The sequence below is a fragment of the Periophthalmus magnuspinnatus genome, chromosome 11 (assembly GCF_009829125.3).
Source record: "Periophthalmus magnuspinnatus isolate fPerMag1 chromosome 11, fPerMag1.2.pri, whole genome shotgun sequence".
Lineage (NCBI taxonomy): Eukaryota > Metazoa > Chordata > Actinopteri > Gobiiformes > Gobiidae > Periophthalmus > Periophthalmus magnuspinnatus.
The window spans coordinates 25,050,802-25,069,969 of record NC_047136.2 but is presented as its reverse complement, the minus strand read 5'-3'; the positions used below and the strand labels follow the sequence as shown (position 1 = coordinate 25,069,969).

General features: G+C 38.2%; 2 protein-coding genes across 2 annotated transcripts in view; one reads left to right on the top strand and one right to left on the bottom strand.

Moving 5' to 3' along the window:
• Nucleotides 1-10: 10 nt before the first annotated feature.
• sf3a3 (splicing factor 3a, subunit 3) lies at nucleotides 11-8,129 on the bottom strand. The gene is made up of 17 exons (XM_033975387.2): nucleotides 7,891-8,129; nucleotides 7,755-7,802; nucleotides 7,345-7,397; nucleotides 7,140-7,245; nucleotides 6,991-7,063; nucleotides 4,789-4,880; nucleotides 4,619-4,701; nucleotides 3,510-3,648; nucleotides 3,338-3,406; nucleotides 3,179-3,246; nucleotides 1,984-2,091; nucleotides 1,843-1,912; nucleotides 1,601-1,765; nucleotides 1,101-1,211; nucleotides 543-633; nucleotides 398-453; nucleotides 11-279 (listed from the first exon to the last, which is right to left on the bottom strand). Exons 1-17 carry the CDS (start codon nucleotides 7,984-7,986, stop codon nucleotides 202-204), a joined length of 1,506 nt encoding a protein of 501 aa, XP_033831278.1. The 5' UTR covers nucleotides 7,987-8,129; the 3' UTR covers nucleotides 11-201.
• Nucleotides 8,130-10,122: 1,993 nt separating this feature from the next.
• The window catches only part of LOC117378586 (ubiquitin-conjugating enzyme E2 E2-like), a 107,054-nt gene continuing 98,008 nt past the window's right edge, over nucleotides 10,123-19,168 (top strand). Inside the window, exons 1-2 of the mRNA XM_033975212.2 lie at nucleotides 10,123-10,264; nucleotides 16,988-17,185. Of these exons, the coding sequence (XP_033831103.1) occupies nucleotides 16,995-17,185 (191 nt within the window). The 5' untranslated portion in view covers nucleotides 10,123-10,264; nucleotides 16,988-16,994. The remainder of the gene's footprint in view (nucleotides 10,265-16,987; nucleotides 17,186-19,168) is intronic.

Sequence of the window (19,168 nt, the reverse complement as noted above, 5' to 3'; positions counted from 1 at the left end):
AATAGAGCCGTGGAGTTTATAGATTTAATCTCACACAAAGTATTCATTAGAAACAAACAGTGGCAGTACTGTATTTATTATAAGGATCAATGTTACCGTATTACAAAATGATGAGGGAATGAAGGGTAGCCATAAAACACCATTACTATATTACTTACATAAAAAGCAAAAGACGTAATAAAAATGAAGTCATAAAATGATCTAGAGCAAGCCCTGCCTCTTCAGATCCTCGTACGTCTTCTTGTTCACCACATTTCCAATAGAATCCTCATACTCCTCCTGTTGTAATAATAATAATAATAATAATAATAATAATAAACTATAAAAAATACAAACGTGTATACAATATAATAGAAAATAGTTACAATTGTGATGTATAAAACTGAATAATACCAACCTCTGTGTCTGGCTGCCATCTTTCCAAAGCCTTCTGGGACTTGAGCTTTGCCCACACTAGTTATAAAAATCAATCAATATTTTACTTTCCAGACTGACACTGTATGAAACTAAATTTACTATTGGGAAGAGAATAGAGCACTTACAAGAAACTGCGTCTTCAATCTGTGTGACATTGGCAAAGTGGGCTGTGTTGGGGATTCCCAGACAGCGCATACCGTGAGCGTGCCTCCATTCCTGAAAAACAAGTGATAAAATGTAATTAGTTTAGACATAAGGTTCTAAAACTGTCACTTCGTCCAATATGCATCAACATAAATTGCTAAGATAAAAAAAATAATAAGATTGGCATATTTTTCCATCCAACTGATAACATAATTACTACGTTTAAAGGTAAGTGTAATACATTTTAGTTAAATTGTTGCCTTTTCAAACTATACAAGGTAAAAAAATGTTCATATTGGTATTGGTAGGATGTAGATTTTAAAAGCATTACATATCATAATAAATTGAAAGCCTCAGGTAATCCTCCAGGCCAAACAAGAGTCAAGTTTGTGGAGATGCAAGCCCTCAGAGAGGATGCATGTTCTATTCAATAAATGCAACCCCCCCAAAAAAACCTAACATGCTTTAATTTTTGTCAGTTTATTGGCTAAATTACCTGTTGGGGCTTAAGGAGCTTATGGTAAATGAACTACACTCACTGCAAAGTGTCTCTGGAAAGCCTTGGGTCCTCTGTATGTGTAGTTCCCACAGATCTCACAGTTGTAGTTGATGTTGAGCCCATGGAGTTTGTAAAGCCAGTATGGAATGGGCTGAGGGAAACCGGAAAGAACAATCAAAGGAGTTCATACAAATTAACAGATGGAGACAAGGATGGAAGTCTATGAATACAACATTATTTATAAAGACAACAGTAAATCCACACATGACAGATTTTTTTAATTTTAGGTTTTATTATCTTGTTTGTGGCTTATTGCTAATTCAACCACGGAAAAATCCTAGTTTTTCCCACATGCTGCTGTACATTTATATTTGAAAGCAATACTTTTTTAACTTCTTGGTTTATATTAATGTTTATGTCGCCTGAAAATTTACCTGTGATCCAAAATGAGCTCGTCATCCCTGATCTACACTATATGCCACATAATGTGAAAATTATCATTCAGACACGCTGCATTTAGAGACTGTAGTACAGACTAACCTTTCCGTCCCAGCCCAGTGGCAGGTTCTTGGGGTTGTAGATGATCTCGTTGTCTTCGTCCTCACTTTCGCTCTCACTGATCTGCTCCTCCTCCTCCTCTTCTCTCTCCTCCCCTGTGCGCGCCTGCTTTCTCTGGACATTCTCGTGAGTCAACTGCCTCTGCTCCTGTTGAAGAAAGTCCAATATCTCAGCCCAAAGTCCAAAAAATGTGGTACTTTTGATATGTACAGTTATTAACTTACTCCAAGAATCTCCACGTATTCATAAACTTGAGACTCAAGGAAACCAATCTCCTTGTTACGCTCTGTGTCTCTGTAAAAGTGATACATGTTAGTAAAAGCATTATTTAATACAATTAAACGTACAGGTTCACAAGTACTTACTTTTTTGGGCCCTTGGCTTTGGGGTTCTTAGCAAACAGAGAAGGGTCCAGTGATTCCAGGGACTTGCCTTTAGTGCTGAACAATCTCTGAGCGCGTTCTTCAAGAGTTCTGTCAAAACAAAGATTTTTATATTACTCTTTATATCAACCTGGCCGAGACGGTATGCCAATTTTGTTCCATTTAATTGCATATATCATTAGCTTTTCCTTTACTTATTTAAGTCATCAGGTCCCCTTCAGCCTCCAAGTTTCAGTGGGGTCAATATTTTTTGGCTATGAAAGACTATACTATACTAATTTGACTTGCGACTTACTATCTTGCCAAGCCCATCAAAGCACTACACTCTAGTCTTCATTAACTCCTCTTTCTGCTGTGGTCAAGCTTTAACAGCCCTAGGACAGAGTGCCTCTCTACACCATTCATACATAGGTTTATGCAAGGTGTGAGGAGTGTCTTGCCCAATGACACAGCAATATGTGCTAGTCTGAGGTGGGCATAATAACTAGGGCTGCAACAAAATTGTTATCTGGACTATAACAAAGACAGTGGTATCATAAATCAGAATGTCAAAATAATAATAATAATACACTATAAATATTCTTTACTTAAAAGCCTTCAGTCACCATATTTCCACATTTATGTGATTGATGTAAAGTGCTTGAAGGTGAAAAAGCACTATATAAAATGTGACCATTACCATAATGCATTTACAAAGTTTCAACAGAAATAATCATTTGACTTGTCAACTAAAAAAAAAAACACCCCAAAAAAGACTAGTTGACTACTAAAATAACCCTTAGTTGCAAGTATTTTCCCTAATAATAACTATATCATACAACTTGTCTTTGCACTCACTTACTTTGCCATAAACATATGTTTTACTCAGTTCAGAGGAGCAACTCTTATAGTTGTGATAAACCTGCTTAAGCACTAAAACAAGAGTTGTGGGGACAGAAACAGCCAAGCACCTCTGTACTCTACACCTCATGTTTTACTTCCTACATAAAGAACTTCAGTGGTCCTCTCTAGCCCCCCCTAACAACCCCCAGCAGAGAAGTTACATGGTGAACCTTTAAAATAACTCTGAATAACTCTTTAAAAGATATCATTTATTTTAGTTGTTGCTTTGAACTTAGTAATCAACAACAAATATTTGATAATACATAAGTTGTATTGCTGTGTATGATTAGCTTACCCGCCACATTTTAAACCCAAAGCCATGAGAGCAGACTTCAACCTGTCCAGACCCAAGGAAGCCAATTCCTGTAAAACAAAACACATTTAGCCAAAATAAAACCCAACATCTTAACATATTAGGAATTTTAGTAATAACTGTAGACATTTTAGTGTTTACCTCCCAGGACGAAAAAGCGGAAAGGTCCAGATGAGCTCCGGCATGAGTCAAAGCACTGCTAGCCTCTTTCTGAAATGAAAATAGTTTTACATTTTATAAAACATGTTGTGCCATAAAAAATATAGTTCAAGTCATTTATAGGCAAGTCATGTTAAGGAGAAAAGATACCCACAGGCCAGCCAGGGAAGGTGCCATTGTCCCATTTCTTCTCAAACTCTATCAGCACTTTGTTGTACAGGTCGTTCTGGTCCAGTAAAGGCTTTACTCTGTCTGTATACTCCTGCAGATACTCCAGCAGCATCTCCAGATACCTACAACAGCACAAGAGGTTTTACACAGTCCACTATTTTAAAGAGGGGGTATTACACTTGCTGAGGGTGTTAGGTGTTACACAGACGCAACATACATATTTAGATCATCATGCTATCTTTTATAGTTTTGAAAAGGCTATATTTGCCAAAAACAATGTATTAACATATTTTGTCATTTTCACTTTCATTTTTGACGCTCTGAATCTCCCCTCCTTTTGCTCCCCACACCATGTCACTCCCCCTTCAATGTGCCATCATAAAACAATCAGCGAGCATTTGGCTAATAAAACTACTGCACATCAAGTTTGTGAAGTTGTAGTGTATCATTTCATACATTTATGGAAAATTGCCATGGATAATACACTATCTTTAATACTTTACTGAAGGTATACTTTTCATTAAATACTTACAAACAATATAAAATAATACCTAAATCAACCAGTTCATGTGTTCATTGCAAGGTTATGGTTTAAGGTTTAACCGAAGTATCAAATGGAGGAGGGCAGATAAATGTATTAGTGAAGCAGTACCTTTGCCAGGTTAAATATGTTTCTCAAGGGTTACAAGAAAATGAATCACAATTTTAGTTATTAAGTTTACTTTTGGTAAGATCGCAAATATTAAAGCACCTTGATAAGTACTCTGGTCAACTTTTGGAACAACAATCAATTATTTTGCCATTAGTATCATTTATTTTTATCACTATTCCATCTTCTCTTTGTTAGAAATAATTGTGTTTATATTTTGTACTATAGTCTGTGTTTGAGAAATCAAAATTTCAGCTTATTGTTGAAAGGCACCAACAAGACATTTTATACATAAGCCATTTTAAACTGTTAAGCTCTACATAAGTGGTGAAAAATATTTCCCCAAATCAGCTACCTGTATGTCAAGTTTGCATTTAAAAGAATTGTCTTATCAATTAATGTCACAAAAGAGCGCTTGGTTTACTTAGTATAACAAATTTTACCTTTTGTATTCGGCGTTCTTCCTGTCTTTGGGGATGTCGAAGAGCTGATCGAATGAGGATAAGTAGGTGATATAGTCCAGTTTCTGAGGAGGAAAAGCAGACAGAGGTAAGTGGACTGGAGCGCAGAGCGGTGCTAGCGGTGAATTATTCATGAGTCCAAAGCTGTGCACCTCGGCGCCCTTCAGGTTGATGTATTTCAGGTAACAGTCGTGCAGGTCCAGGTAGCGGCCATATCCCTCCTCATCTGTGAACTCCACCAGATCTGGGAAAATAACATCTTGAAATAATTTATAGCCATAATATCTAGTGTTGTTTTTAGGAGAAGCATTATAATTTTTGAAACAATGTATAAAAGGTTTATTTTTGCATCATTGTTTAAAAAAAATGTTTTTAGATGTTGAGGTTGTGATGAAGCAAAAGTACATTAGCCGTAAAAATGAAAGTTTTGGTCAAACTTTATGATAACTATATTTAAACCAATGCAAATATAAACTTCAGCCCATTTTTTTAAAGCAGGACTATTCTGCAAAAATAAACTTTTCAGAGCTTTTAACCACATTATAGTTGTTTCCCCTTCTCATTTACCCACTCGAAGTTGTATTTAGAGTTATTCATGCACGTTTGACTAATGTATAACTCATGTATGAAAGATGTCAGTGCTTCCATTGCTATGTACTTTGCTCTCAAATTTTATTTTCTATTATACACAAAGGATTCAGCAGCGTCACAGTCATTTTTGTACAACTGAAAAATATGCGCTACTCGTGCAGCCATCCATCGGAGGTGCCAACAGTTACGTCTCTTTGTTGCGATTATGTTTATGGCAATATCTGCTCCCATTGAGCAGTGCAGTTCTCTAACACAAAAGTCAGCAAACTTGTTTTTTATTAAGCCGTTATAGATCAATATTGAGATTTAAAATGTAACATATTGATCCACAGATGTCAGATTAGAACTGCATATGCCACTATATTATGTCTTCTTTAAGGATTCTCCAAAATATATTTTATCAGTCAATTCTAGTATATCCAATATTTTGCTGTTGTGGCTGATAATTGGTGTCAATGATGATCTGTTAAGATTTTAAGTTGTAACTAACAAATAATGAATGATTAACTTTAAAACACAACTCTGCCCACACCAGTCCTTTCCCACAATCAGGGAATATCTTAGCTTCATAAAATGCTTCTTTACAAGCACCTTCACACCTCTAGCCTAAAACTTTCAAATCAGGCTAGAAATCTGGAGATAATAATAGACTCAGACTTGAACTTTAACAGCCACATTAGATCAATAACATCTGCAGCTTTTTAACATGTAAAAACATTGCAAAAATTAAAAGGTATACTGTCAAAACCAGACTTAGAGACACTTATCCATGCATTTGTCTGCAGTAGGTTAGACTACTGTAACGTCCTGCTCACTGGCCTCTCCAAACGAGTGTTAACACAGCTGTAGTACATCCAGAACGCTGCTGCTTGGGTCCTGACTAGAACCAGGAAGTATGAGCACATAAGTCCTGTGCTCAGGTGTCTGCACTGGCTCCTGTGGCTCAGACAATAGACTTTAAAGCAGCTCTGCTTTAAATGTTTAAATCCAGGCTCAAAACAGTTCTTTTTACATTTTTTTTTAACATTTTGCACTCTTCTGTTTTAATGTTAATTTTATCATGATTAGTTGTGATTATTTATGTTTTATATGTGTGATTTTAATGTCTTTCTTATTCTGTAAAGCACTTTGAATTACTTTGCGTATGAATTGTGCTATACAAATAAACTTGCCTTAAATCACAAAGAGGTTTTGGTATAGACAAATCTACATTTTATATTTTCAATATTTTCATTATTGCGACAATAATTATTAATAAATAACTTATGAAACCAATAACACCTTTGTGAAGTTATCTGTTGTCGTCACATTTTTGTAAACATGTTTGATACAGTGATTTAAAAACTAAAGAAAAACTCCCGCACATTGTCTCACTCTTAATGCAATTTTATTCCATACAACGTTTCAGTCAACTTTTGTAAAGGAAATTATGCACAATCTTGCGGGTGTTTTTTTGGGTTCTGATTGTGAATATATGTGTCTTACGACCATTGGTTGATTAAACTATAGGGGGCGGTCCCTTGATTTATATAAGGGGAGCGGAAGGGGCTGTCCTTATACCTGAAGAAGGTCAGAGCGACCGAAACGTTGTATGGAATAAAATTGCATTAAGAGTGAGACAGTGTGCGGGAGTTTTTCTTTAGTTTTTAGTTAAGTGCTTCACCTCCTACGCACCTGTCGCCCAGTCAGGTGTGCGGAGTTTACACAGAAACGATACAGTGATTTAAAGCAATGGTCATTCATAACAATATAGTTGAACTTACTCTGAGCCTCTTCACTGGGGTTCTCCTGAGCTTTAAATAGCTCTTCAAACTCAGCTGACATCGGAATGGAAATCTAGGGAAAGAAAATACTGAAATGAATTCATATTCTTCTAAGAGTTGACATGTCATACACAACTAGAGAGCAGTACCTCATTTGGATGCTTTCTGTGAAACTCCTTGATGTGTTTGAGCCGGTTGTAGAACTCTGCAAACTCATTGGGTCCGGAGATGGCAGCCAGTTCATCCCTCCTCATCCTGAGCAAATACAAGGTTTGATAGCATTTAGACCTATGTTATCATACCATGCCATCTCTACTGACTGGTCAAGTAAGTTTATTGATTTAAAACACTTACCCATCTTTGTCTTCATACGAGTCTCTGAGGTTTGCACAGACTTCCATGTACCGCTATGTGAAACAAATAATTCATTGTTGTTAATTCTTCATTCTTTCAATTTTTATTCAAAGTAATTCAACAGTGTAAAAGAGTTTGGCATTACAACATGAATTTACTATAATTATTATTGGTTTAGTTAAACACTACCAATAGGTAACTTTGATGGCGACAGTAGATTGATATTATGAATAAAACTCAATACAAGATTAAAAAAAAAAAAGAATACAGTAACCGATGTATCTATAAGTAGCAGTTTTCACATAGACACATTAGCAAGATGAGCAAACAAGCACCTGAAACTGGTGCTGATCTTGATGCTAAAAGCTGTTAGCATGCCGGTGTTAGCATTTTAAATAAATAAAACTTACATCCAACATTGCTCTTGTCCGATGATCAGAATTAATTTGGTCCCGAAGCTGCCAGTGAAATCAGAGAAAAAAATTATTTTACGAATGAAAATTTTGAGTAATTTACATTATACCAAGGCTACAGCGAACTTCTTACCGTAGACTTTTTGTGCAACATTTCTTTCGTTTTCGCATCCATAAGTCGCTCCTTCTCTTCATGATAGCGGCGCTGTTGCTCTAAAATGCTTTCCATGTCTGTTTGTTTACGTAAACGTCAGCTAAATACAATTTAAACCTAATAGAGTACTGAAGCAATCAATGAAAAAAGTCTACCGTCTCGGTTACGTTTGTTTTCAATGGCGCATGTTTGGTACACGAGTGCAGCGATGTTTGACCACGTAGCGGAAACTGAGATGGAGAAGAATGGTTCCGCCGTGGAGACTGGCGGTCAATGGTCAGTCCAGGTGATGCCCAAAGTTTTCATTAAATGATTTACCCTTTAGGAAATCTTTTCATACAGCAAAGGTATTTTATATGCATATAATGTAAACCACATTAAAATTGTATGGGTCATTTTGGGAAGAACAAAAAAAGACATTTTGAAGAAAAAAGGATGCAAAGAAACAACAATTTAACACAAAGTCTAATTTTCTAATTTTGGATTCTGTAAAATAGCTTTTCATTACTTCCTTTGTAGTCTGTAATCATGAAAGACACAAAACAGGGTTAGTGCGCCCTCGTGTGGAGCTCTTTTAACACATCCATGGTGAGTGGGGACACGCATGGAGGCGGTCTGCACGGTCTGGACAGTCAAGTTAGATTACACAGACAGATAGGATCGGAAGTAAGGCCAGAAACTCAATAAAATCTAACACAGAGTTTTAAACAAAGAAGTTTACAAGAAAGAGTGAGAGAAAGAGGGGAAGAGAGAGAGAGAGAGAGGAAGAGAGGAGAGGGGGGGGGGGAGACAGAGGTAGAGACAGAGGAGAGAGAGGGGGGACAGCGAGAGAGGAAAGAGAGAAAGAGAAAGGGAGAGAGAAAGAGGATGAGAGAGGAAGAGAGAAGAGAGAGACAGATAGGAGAGAGGGAGAGAAAGAGAGAGAGAGAAAGAGGGAGACGGGAGAGAGGGAGAGAAAGGGGGAGACAGAGAGAGAGAGAATAAGAAAGAGAGGAAGAGAGAGGAGGCAGAGAGAGGAGAGAGAGAACAATAGACAGAGAGAGGAGAGAGAGAAACAGAGAGGGAGAGAAAGGACAGAGAGAGGAAGAGAGAACGACAGAGGATAGAGAGGAAGAAAGAGAGAGAGGAAGAGAGGAGAGAGTGAGAGAGACAGAGAGAGCACAGAGAGGGAGGGAGATGGGAGAGAGAGGAGAGAGAGGGAGAAAGAGAGAGAAGAGAGGGACGGCAGAGAGAGAGGAAAGACAGGAAGAGAAATGGAGAGAGAAAAGAGAGGGAGAGAGAAAGAGAGAGGGAGTAAGAAGAGAGAGGAAAGAGAAGAGAGAGGATAGAGTGAGAGACACAGAGGGAGAGAGAGAGAAAGACAGAGAGAGGATAGAGAGAGGAAGAGAGGAAAGAGAGACAGAGAGGAGAAAAAGGAAAGAGAGAGAGGAAAGATAGAGAAAGGAAAGAGGGAGAAATGAAGAGGAGAGGGGGGGAGAAGGCGAGAGAGACAGGAAAGAGAGAAAAACAGAGGAAAGAGAGAGGGGGAGAGAAGAAAGAGCGAAGAGAGAGAGCAAGATAGAGAAAGCAAGATAGAGAGAGAGAGGGAGAGAGATGACAGAAAGGGAGACAGAGAGAGAGACAGAGACAAGAGAGAGAAAAAGAGAGAGAGAAAAGAGAGTGAGATAGAGAGCGATAGAGAAAGAGATCGAGAGGGAAGGAGACAGAGAGAGAGAGACAGACAGAGAAAAGAGACAGAGAGAGGGGGAGGGGGTCTATATCTTCTAGACCAGGTAAACAGAATTTCCTTTGTATTTTAAGGGCACCCCACAGCGAGACTCCAAAATACAATTTGGGTTTTTATCTACCTCCAGAACTGCATCACACCACAGCTGACTGCTGTGTACTGTATTTTTCAATTCTCTGTTGTTATTCCACTACAGTACAGTCTATTGTTGAACTTTGGTAGAAAAATGTTTTAAAAAGGTTCAAATGCAATGCAAGTTTTTTTGTTCAACCTCTTCTTCATTGTGTGTTAGATGTGAACAGAGCCACGTGCTATGGGCAGTTGCACGGCGTGGCTCTCTCACTAAAACTCATCTGGACATAAACTCCAGGGGGGTCATCTTTGGCACCTTGCTGGCAGTTAAACATCGCGCTCTTATTGTGGCAGGACCGTCCCCACACCGGAAGCCTTGTGTGTAATTACAGCTATCAGGGCATTCGCGCTTGTTTGGCACATTCTCCAGCAGCAGCAGCAGCAGCTCAGTCAGTCAGAGCAGCGGACACCCCGAGTACGGATTATTACGGACTACACTGTGGCCATTGTAAACAGCATTCTCCCGCCGCCGTGCGTCCAGCCTGCGTAGCAAAGGTGAGCCGTGCCGTGCGTAATCTCCAAACTCTTTACCGGAGGAACCACGCACATTTATTATGATCTCTTCTTCCGAGAGCGAGCAGGGGGGGATAGGGAGGGGGCGGCGGTGCTATCGGAGCTCGTGGGGAGGGGGGCAGATCACAAGAAGGGGGTATCCTTTCTGTCTTTTGTGCGGCAGGATGAAAATTTGGCAGCGCCGCGTTCTTGCTCCACTAAGCCTGTAGATAAGGCACATTTCGGATGCTATTTGGTTTCGTGTTGTTCCAGCTCAGTGGAGGTGTCTTGCTGACTTCTTTAAAAAGCCAAAGAAGGAACTGAGTGCTCCTTAGCACGGGCTGCTTAACATGAATGCATATTATTGATGTTAAGGACTCAACTTTTGCACATATTAGCGGCTAAAACTACAGCTAGCGTGCACACACCCCGCGGGGGATGTGGTTCCGAATAGCGCCATGGAAACTGTTAGCAGCCCCTTCTTTTTTCGCGGTGTACACCCACTGCACCAAACGGCACTTAAGTCAAATATAATTACAACTTCTTAACAAGGTGCCAGTGTGTTCCCTAACAGCTTTTATATGACTGAGGAGTTTTAAAAGCCACATTACTGCTGTTACATACGTGTAACTAAGTCCATTTCAATAAGTGGATGCTAGCGTGGGTCCTTTTTTTGTCGGCTGAACCAATTAGCATATCGTTTAATTAGCTTGGAGAAACGTTAACCTGCTAACTTATTTTACATTTAATGTAATGCTTTGAGTTTAAAAGTGATAACAGGTCATTTTTTGTTGTTTTCAAAAGGTATCTGTTAGTTTGGCTGATTTGTAATTATAAATTCAAGTTAATCTTGCACAAAAAATGTGGCTAACTAATTGTTGCTAGTTTATTAGCTAGTAACACGCTTAAAATTGATCTGTACTGTGCTTCTGGGAACTTTCTATCTACAACATTGCAATCGACAACTACTTGCTTTACTTTATAATATCTCTCGGAAAGGTAGAACTTTATTGGTTGATATAGGCCCCTTTAAGGTAATTACATTTTATTAGCTTGCATTGTACTTAGCTTTACAACTGTAGCTGCAATTTGCCAACCTTGCTCACATTCTATTGTAGCAAACAGCTGGTGGTGTGCCTTTTAGTGTCACATCATTTAAAATCATGCTCCTGTGTTGCCATGACCCATATAATCCTCTATTACCCTCCATCACAGCTCCAACACTGAATGTCTAATTACGCCACATTTCTGCCCTATTTGTAAAATGTCAACCTCCCCTCATGTTGCCAAATCCACCGCCATCATCATGTTTGCAGTAACAATCTGTGCTTGCTTGTGCCCAATAGGCTATTCAAGTAAGTCTGGCTCGCGGAAGCCCTCTCATCAGCGGCATGCATTTTTCATAGCAGACCAGCAGAATGCAAATACACCCATTCACCTTGAGGTTAACACTCTCACCGCGACGCAGACTCAAATGGATTTAGTGAACACGACCTTGTATGCGACTTTCATTTCTACGACTCATGGCTTGTGACCGGTTGAGGTTCAGCTTGGATGATTCAGAGAAGGACAGCTCAACTTTTCATTATCTATGGCTATTCTCTTAAACCGCGGCTCGCTAAACCACCCCGACCGTTGTAGAGGTATTAGCTTGTCATGTTCAAGAGCCATTGACAATGACAGTGTTATTACACCATAGTGCCCTATTGTCAGTCAGACAATTCAGTCAATAGCCGTGTCTCAATAAAAGTAAGTGAATTCCTGAAGTGTTTCCATACACGCTTTTGTGCATTGAAGCGGTCATAGCTGGAGACTTGTTCCATCACTCACCCACCCACTTGCCGTCAACCGAGATCTTTTACAGTCATCATAAAACCCACAAAACCTTAAAGAAAGACTAGAAAGTATAACTTTTTGGCCAAAAAAATAGACTAAAATAGAAATATGTTTTTTCATTTTAGATGCTTTTCTTACACTCAAAAATCTAGAATAACATGCATCCTTACTGTGAGTGTGCTCACATCTCCTCAAACCTGATTTTAACTTGGCCTCTTCCTGCTTGTTTTTATGAAAATGTTGTACCTTTGGCTATAATATTCCAAAATATGACATAAAATTATCCATATCCATTGCGAATGTTTGAAAGTATGGTTTTAACTTTTTATTTCCATGGAAACCATCAAACCAACAAAGTTACATGATGCTGCTTGAAATTAAATAAAACACATTACTATTGTTGGACAATAGCTGATATATCATTCAATCGAGATGTGTACTACTTGCTACCACTTATACTAACAAACTTCTTTGGATATGATGAGGCATACATGTTTGATTAGTGTAGGTGATTAGGGTGTTATGGAAAAAAAAGGTGGTGAAGTTGGACTTCACGTTCAGAGGTCAGAGTGTCAGGATAATTCCGTAGAAATCCACATTAAAAGGTTGGAATGCATTAGTATAAATTATATTAAGCCTAAAAGCATGTGTGCTTTACCACTATTAGCAGAAACACGTGTTACCGCTACCATCGCCAAATCAGGTCTTAAGTTTCACTCAAATGATGAGAAAATAGTTGTTTACTTTCCGTAACTTGGATTATAATGATGAGATGCATCAGAGGAGTGAAAGAGAGGGGAAAAGGTGAGGAGCTGCGGCTGGATCAGAGAGAGGGAGGGGGAGCGGGGCAGACGGCACCGCACACTCGAGAGGCTGAGGAAGACACTGAACATGTAGTCAAATTGTGCAGATTTAAGTCAAAACTTGTGAAACGCGACAACACATGAGGAGACATAAAGAAACGTACTGTAGCTTTCACCTAAACAAGTGAGCGGTGACTCCTCTTCAGTACCTTGTACTATTACTGCCACAGGATCGACTGTAGACCTGTCGATCAAAATGCACTTGCCTTATCATCAAGATCAATCAAAGTTCTGATTACGATTTATCAATCTTTTGATTTTTGGCAGAGCTCTACTTACAGTTACTGAGAAGGTTGGCACTAAGTACACAGACAATCATTATCTTTATTACAAGCAAGGTTATGTACTTATTGATCTATTGCCTGTTAGTGACACTGATAACCTTTCTGCTCCACTGCTCCCATAGATTTTATTACTGCTATTTAAAAACTGTAATTGCTTATGATAATTAAATAAAATGTTGCAGAAAAGATATATAACTCAGTAAAACATAAAAATTTAACTTTAAGTATCCTAAGTATCTATTTAAAGAAATATTCTGTACTCTTTTAAAAACAAACACATCACAACATTTGCAATGGTTTCAGAATAACATTTATTTTCTCTGAGGGAGGAGCTAACAGCAGAGTAGTTATCTCTCAACAAATAAACTCCAGTCTGAATCCCCAGCCATAGAAATCACCTATACATTTAAAATCCTGTAAAGTCATACTCCGTTAGCCTGCCTCCTCTCTATCGAAGCAGATCATTTAGCAATACATTTAGTCCCTAATACAATCCTCATTTCCCTATCCAGCCAACTGTCAAATTGAGTTTGAGACTTGTGCTTCATCGAAATGGAAAACATTTAAATCACGCTTCATTATTTTCTATAGAACAGCTGTAAAATCTGTATCTTCAATCATTTCACCCCGATTTTAACCTGATTTGATTTGTTTTAACCTGATTTCATTTTCTGTTTCTCAAGCTGTACTCTGCATATATACTTTCTAGGCCATCTCCAGATGGCTGCACCAGTGTAACTGATTCTTCATTTTACAGAACTAAAACATTGAATCACGTTAGGACATAATATTCATTCATATGCCCAAATAAACTGCAGCGTGTCTTTATGGATTCATTACCGGAGTCTGCATATGCGTGCGTGATTGTGCATACCCTACAATGAGCAGCACTGCGCTTCTACAGGATAATTCGATGCAGCTGTTCTCATTTACATAAAGGCCACATTTCCGTTTTAAGGGACTCGGTGATTTGCCTGCCAGCGTTCACTTTTACTCCAAAAGGCATATTATTTAAACATACCTACAGATTTTACTAGCAAAAGTTCTGGCTCTTAAAGGTCCTATATTACGCAAAATTGACTCTTGTGAGCTATAAGCCATGTTAGAACGTTGTTACCTCATCAAAAATATACCTGGAGCTGTGTTTCGTTTCATTCACACATGTTTGAGTAACACTTTATTATTACTCTGTCTACATCTCAGAGGCTCAAATGTGTCATGCAGTGGTAGCTTTCAAGTTAACAGCTACGTTTTACCTTTAATTCAGTAGAGATTGGCTGAAATCATCCAAATGATTCTAGTGAAGATGTATGGAGTTTAAAAACACAGTGGAGTGCTTCCTGTATTACCGCATGACATCACAAGGTGGAACAGAGTGTTTTCTGTTTGAGAAAAGAACTCAGCCTAAATCTGCGGGGTTTGTGTGTTAAATATGTGAGAATGAAACAAAACATAATTCTGGGTATTTTTTTGGATGAGGAAACAACATTATATCATAGATTAGAAAATAGCGTAATATGGGCTCTTTAAATAATTTCTTCAGGTAAATATAAGCTATAGCATAATGAGATGTTTCTATCAGTGGTTTCCAAACTGTGGTGCACTAGTTTGTTATTTTGCTGCTTGGACTTTTGATTTACATCCCAAGCCTGGTTCCATCCCGGTTTAGGCCTGGTCAAATGTCTTTTCCTGATGTTAGATTAGCTCCTTGTTTAGTACTAGTTTAGCCTTGTTCTAGTCCTGGTTTTGTTTTAGTTCTGACCAAGCCTAGCTCAAGATCTGGTAGGTCCCCTGGTGCTACACTGTGGGGCCTACTCCTAACAGATTGCCTGTGCAGTGTTGAAGGATGGGTCAAATGCAAGGGAAAAATATCCTTATATGGGAAAATAAAATATACAGTAACAGCTTAACTGTAAGCATAGTCCTGATTTCTCATTTTAGTCCTGGTTTAGTCTAGGTTTTGAACTGATTTAAGCTAGGTTTTGTCTGTTTTAGTCTTCTAACCATTTCACTTTAAATATATAGAAAGATGATGCACATAGAGATCATTAACACAATACAAAGTGTGTGGTCCTTTTGACCTTTAGTTTTTTTAATGTTTAAAAAAAAAAAAAAAATTCTCAAGTGGTATTTGCTTTCAAGATTTCAGTTTAAGAATGGTTGCCTTTATATCGTCCCATGTGCAGTGTTCCTTACACATAGAGTTGCAGTGCAGTACAGTAGCCTTCTTGTTGTGAGACTCGTGCCACACGGTGCAATTTTGGCTGTCACCAACAAACAATTGAACCTCTCATTAGGGACATACATGGGGTTGTGTGTAGCTCTGTGTGACAGCATCATTGACGTGTGTTGTGCCATGGAACTGTGATCAAAATTAGTGTTAGACAATTTGGAGTTTGATTATAACTTAAAAATAATATTTCCTCCTTGTTACCGTCAACAAATATGCTTTCATCCTCAAATTTGATTTAAAAAAAAAAAATGTAATAACTCTTCATGCCAAAAAAATGTAAAAATTCCTCTGTGTATTTCCTTATATGCAGAACACACCTAACTGCAACAATAACTTGACCATGGCTCTAGGCTGTTTCAGTGGCCATTTTATAGCGAGAGTTGACTGGATTGAGATTAATGATGTAACATTTTTTATCTGCTGTAGTTTAGAGAACAACAGCTCCACTCATCCCAATAAAGAATAGTGTCCACTTAGTACGAGTAAAACCACTCATTGTTCCATCATAAAGACCACTTAAAGCTTTACTGCTAATGTCATTTTTGCCTGTGTCTTAAAATGGCAAACATTGTAGAATGATTTCACTCGTGCACATTTGCAGTCTAACAGCCTATAAGACAAGTATAGAAATGTGGAAGCTGAATAACTGTTGTCTAATTTAGCTAAGGACTTGGTGAATTGTTCTCTGTGAGAAAACAATGCTTTCATGTTATTTGCATCTCTAAATCTACCGTACCTGTTGCAGTTTTTTCATTTGCATTATTAAAATATGCAAAGGTATCTTAAATCTGATTAAAGCCCCAGTGCGGAACTTTTTAGCTAAAAAAATTCATTACAATAAAAGCATGTTTTTTTTTTCATTTTGGTTGTTTTTATTGCACTGAAAAACATGCATCTTATTATGAACAGGTTTGCATCTCCTTAAGCTTAAACCTGACTTTTATTTGACTGAGAGTAGGGACTTGGACCTGCCTGTTTTCATAAAAATGTTGTTCCTGTTCTTATAATTCCACAGTATGGCAAAAAAACTTGTCTATCTCCATGGAGAATGTCTCAAAGTATGGTTTTAACTTAATATTTTCATTGAATCATGCAGATGACATGCCAGCTCCAGAAAGTTGCAAAGCGTTGATGGTGCTAACCCTAACCTGATTTTGAACCATGGGTGAGGAACATGTTTTAGTGTGTACTGTTAGCCCGACTAATCCCATCTCCCACTCTGCTGAACCATGGCAGAGAAACAACTCTCGGGAATAGTCAGAGACAGTTTCTACATGATTCCTATCCAACTACGTGCCTGAACATGGTGTACCTGGCAGTTCCTTCTATATGGTTCTGATCCAACAGAATACCTTTTAATTGAATAATCCTTCTCAAATAGCTGCTTCTGTTAACACTGCGTTAGATAAGAAGAAAATATAAACCCAGGAACCCAACTGCTTAAAACTTGGAAACCTTACTATATGACATTATAATACCATCACTCTTCTTATTCTCTTTGCACCCCTAGAATCATTATGTCCAGTGAGGTGCAGCCCAGGCCGGACGACAGCCCCAACACCAGCGGGGGCAGCTCGGACGCAGAGCAGAGGGAGGCACCCCCCCCAGAGCAGCCTGGCCAGGAGCAGAGGGACCAGGCTCCACCCAAGAAGAAGGAGGCCAAGATCTCCAGCAAGACGGCCGCTAAGCTCTCCACCAGCGCTAAGAGGTACAGTCTGTTCTGGACTCTGGCATTAAAGCTGTATTTGGTTGAGTAAACAGGATTTTCTTCCTCTTGAATTGAATGAAACTACTGTAATTGTTGAATAATGGCTGTCTTGTGCTGGGTCTTTTTTACACAAAATCCAACATAATTGCTTAATAAAATGATACAAGACAAAAAAAAGTTTTGGCTCATCAGGCTACCGGGGAACATTTGTTTGTACAATATTATTAATGCTAATTAGAATAACTGAGTGGTGTGTCTAGACAGAGTTGGCAAATAGTAAACTCTTTATTTTGGGCTAGATTTAAAAAATGTTGGATTGACTCCATAGAAAAGTCAAATTGTGCTTAAACGAAAGTAGGAATTGGTAGTGTTGTCACAATACTGAAGTTTCAAACTCAATTCTAAGGAATAGACTCAATACTAATTCCAATACCATGATGATAGTAAAAAAAACTCTTTACTTACATAATAGAATGTAATTTTCAACATTAAATCATAGTCCTTTAGTTTATTTTACCATGTGGCCTTATATTTCTGCAATCCCTCAGTGGTATCAGTTCCATTGTGGTCCATTGGTGTATACTAGTCTATGTGTCTGATACAGCTCTTGATCATTCTAAATCTATTCAAGAAAGGTTCATTTCTGTCCTGTGAATGTGTAAGGTTGTGCATGTAGTTTCGATACTAGTTTTAGTATCAATTAGTATCTGATTTTACTTTTGACCTGAGTAGCTGGTGAGTTGTTCTGTGTTGAAAGTCCGTTTCTTGGCAATGGCACTGGGCTCCAATAGTAAATCATTTTTAATTTGTTAAATGTTTTGCTCATTTGATATTATTCACCTTGTTTTTGGCATGGCCTTTAATTTGCCCAACATCAACATGAATTCCTTTGAAGTAACCACCTTGTACTGTATATATGCATTTTGAAGCCTCGACATCTTAGCAATCAGCCATTTTGACCCTCCTGCGGCGCAGCTCCCAGATCTGAGCTGATGCTGCAAATCGATGTGCGCTGAGGAGTGAAGACATCCTAAAGCCGCTGAGGAGGACGACTAACGCAGAGCCAGGCGTGCTCACTGTGAGAGCGCTGTGCTGTTTGTTTGGCTGTGCACTACACTGCTGCCCGAGCTCAAGGACTCATTCAGTTTGGGACAAAACACTCACCACACAGTATACCAAAGGAGAGAGCCGGGAGATTTGTCAAGATTGAAAAGAAGAGACTGAAATACTAACCACAAGTCCAAATATTGTAGGAAGCAGGGCTGCAAGAAATAAGATAATATGTAGTATCTGATAATTACAGAAGTGCCATTTCTTTCCCTGTATTTTAAAGCTGTAATTCAAGATTTCCAAACCACAAAATGAGAAAGTAGCTATATTGAATCTGTCTAAGAAATGTCCAGCTCTCGCAAACTCTTTTCCACTGAAACAAATTTTCATTTTATGCTATTGAAAACATTTGGAATTCAGTAATGGATTTACTTTCTTGACTTGGATGTCTTGTTTTGTCATTGAAATGTTTTGTGATTTCTACCAAACAACCTTTGGGTGCAGTTATGGGCATTTTTTGCAGGATAATTGAGATTTGACTCTTTCTATTTCCAAAAACAAAAGGGAATAGCTTAACAAATTTTGCGTAGGTGGCTAAGTAAATCCACTTATATTAACAAAGGACAAAAGATCTTTCCTGGCAGTGGAAGCCTTGCCACACAATGGGTATTTTATAAGGTCATTTGTCTTGATATGTTTTATTAAATTGTTGCATTAAATTAGCAGTTTCAAATAACAAGGTCATTCTTCAGGGACATTGGCAGAAGTCCAAACAAATTGATCACCTGTGATGACATTTTTCATTGGAAATGGGCCAGAGGATTTTTTCTTTCTCTCTTCATTCTTCAGTTATTTTTTTTTTCAAGATGACTTTTGGTGACACTAATTGATGAATATATGGATAGTAAACAACACTTTATAAAATTGAAAGAA

Excerpts from the sequence above, each read along its gene's own strand:
- sf3a3 (XM_033975387.2), bottom strand. The coding sequence starts at position 7,986 with ATGGAAAGCATTTTAGAGCAACAGCGCCGCTATCATGAAGAGAAGGAG. Across the intron at positions 7,803-7,890 it reads TGTTGCACAAAAAGTCTACG|CTTCGGGACCAAATTAATTC; the intron begins GTAAGAAGTTCG and ends TTTCACTGGCAG. Across the intron at positions 3,407-3,509 it reads GCACCTTCCCTGGCTGGCCT|AAAGAGGCTAGCAGTGCTTT; the intron begins GTGGGTATCTTT and ends TTTTCATTTCAG.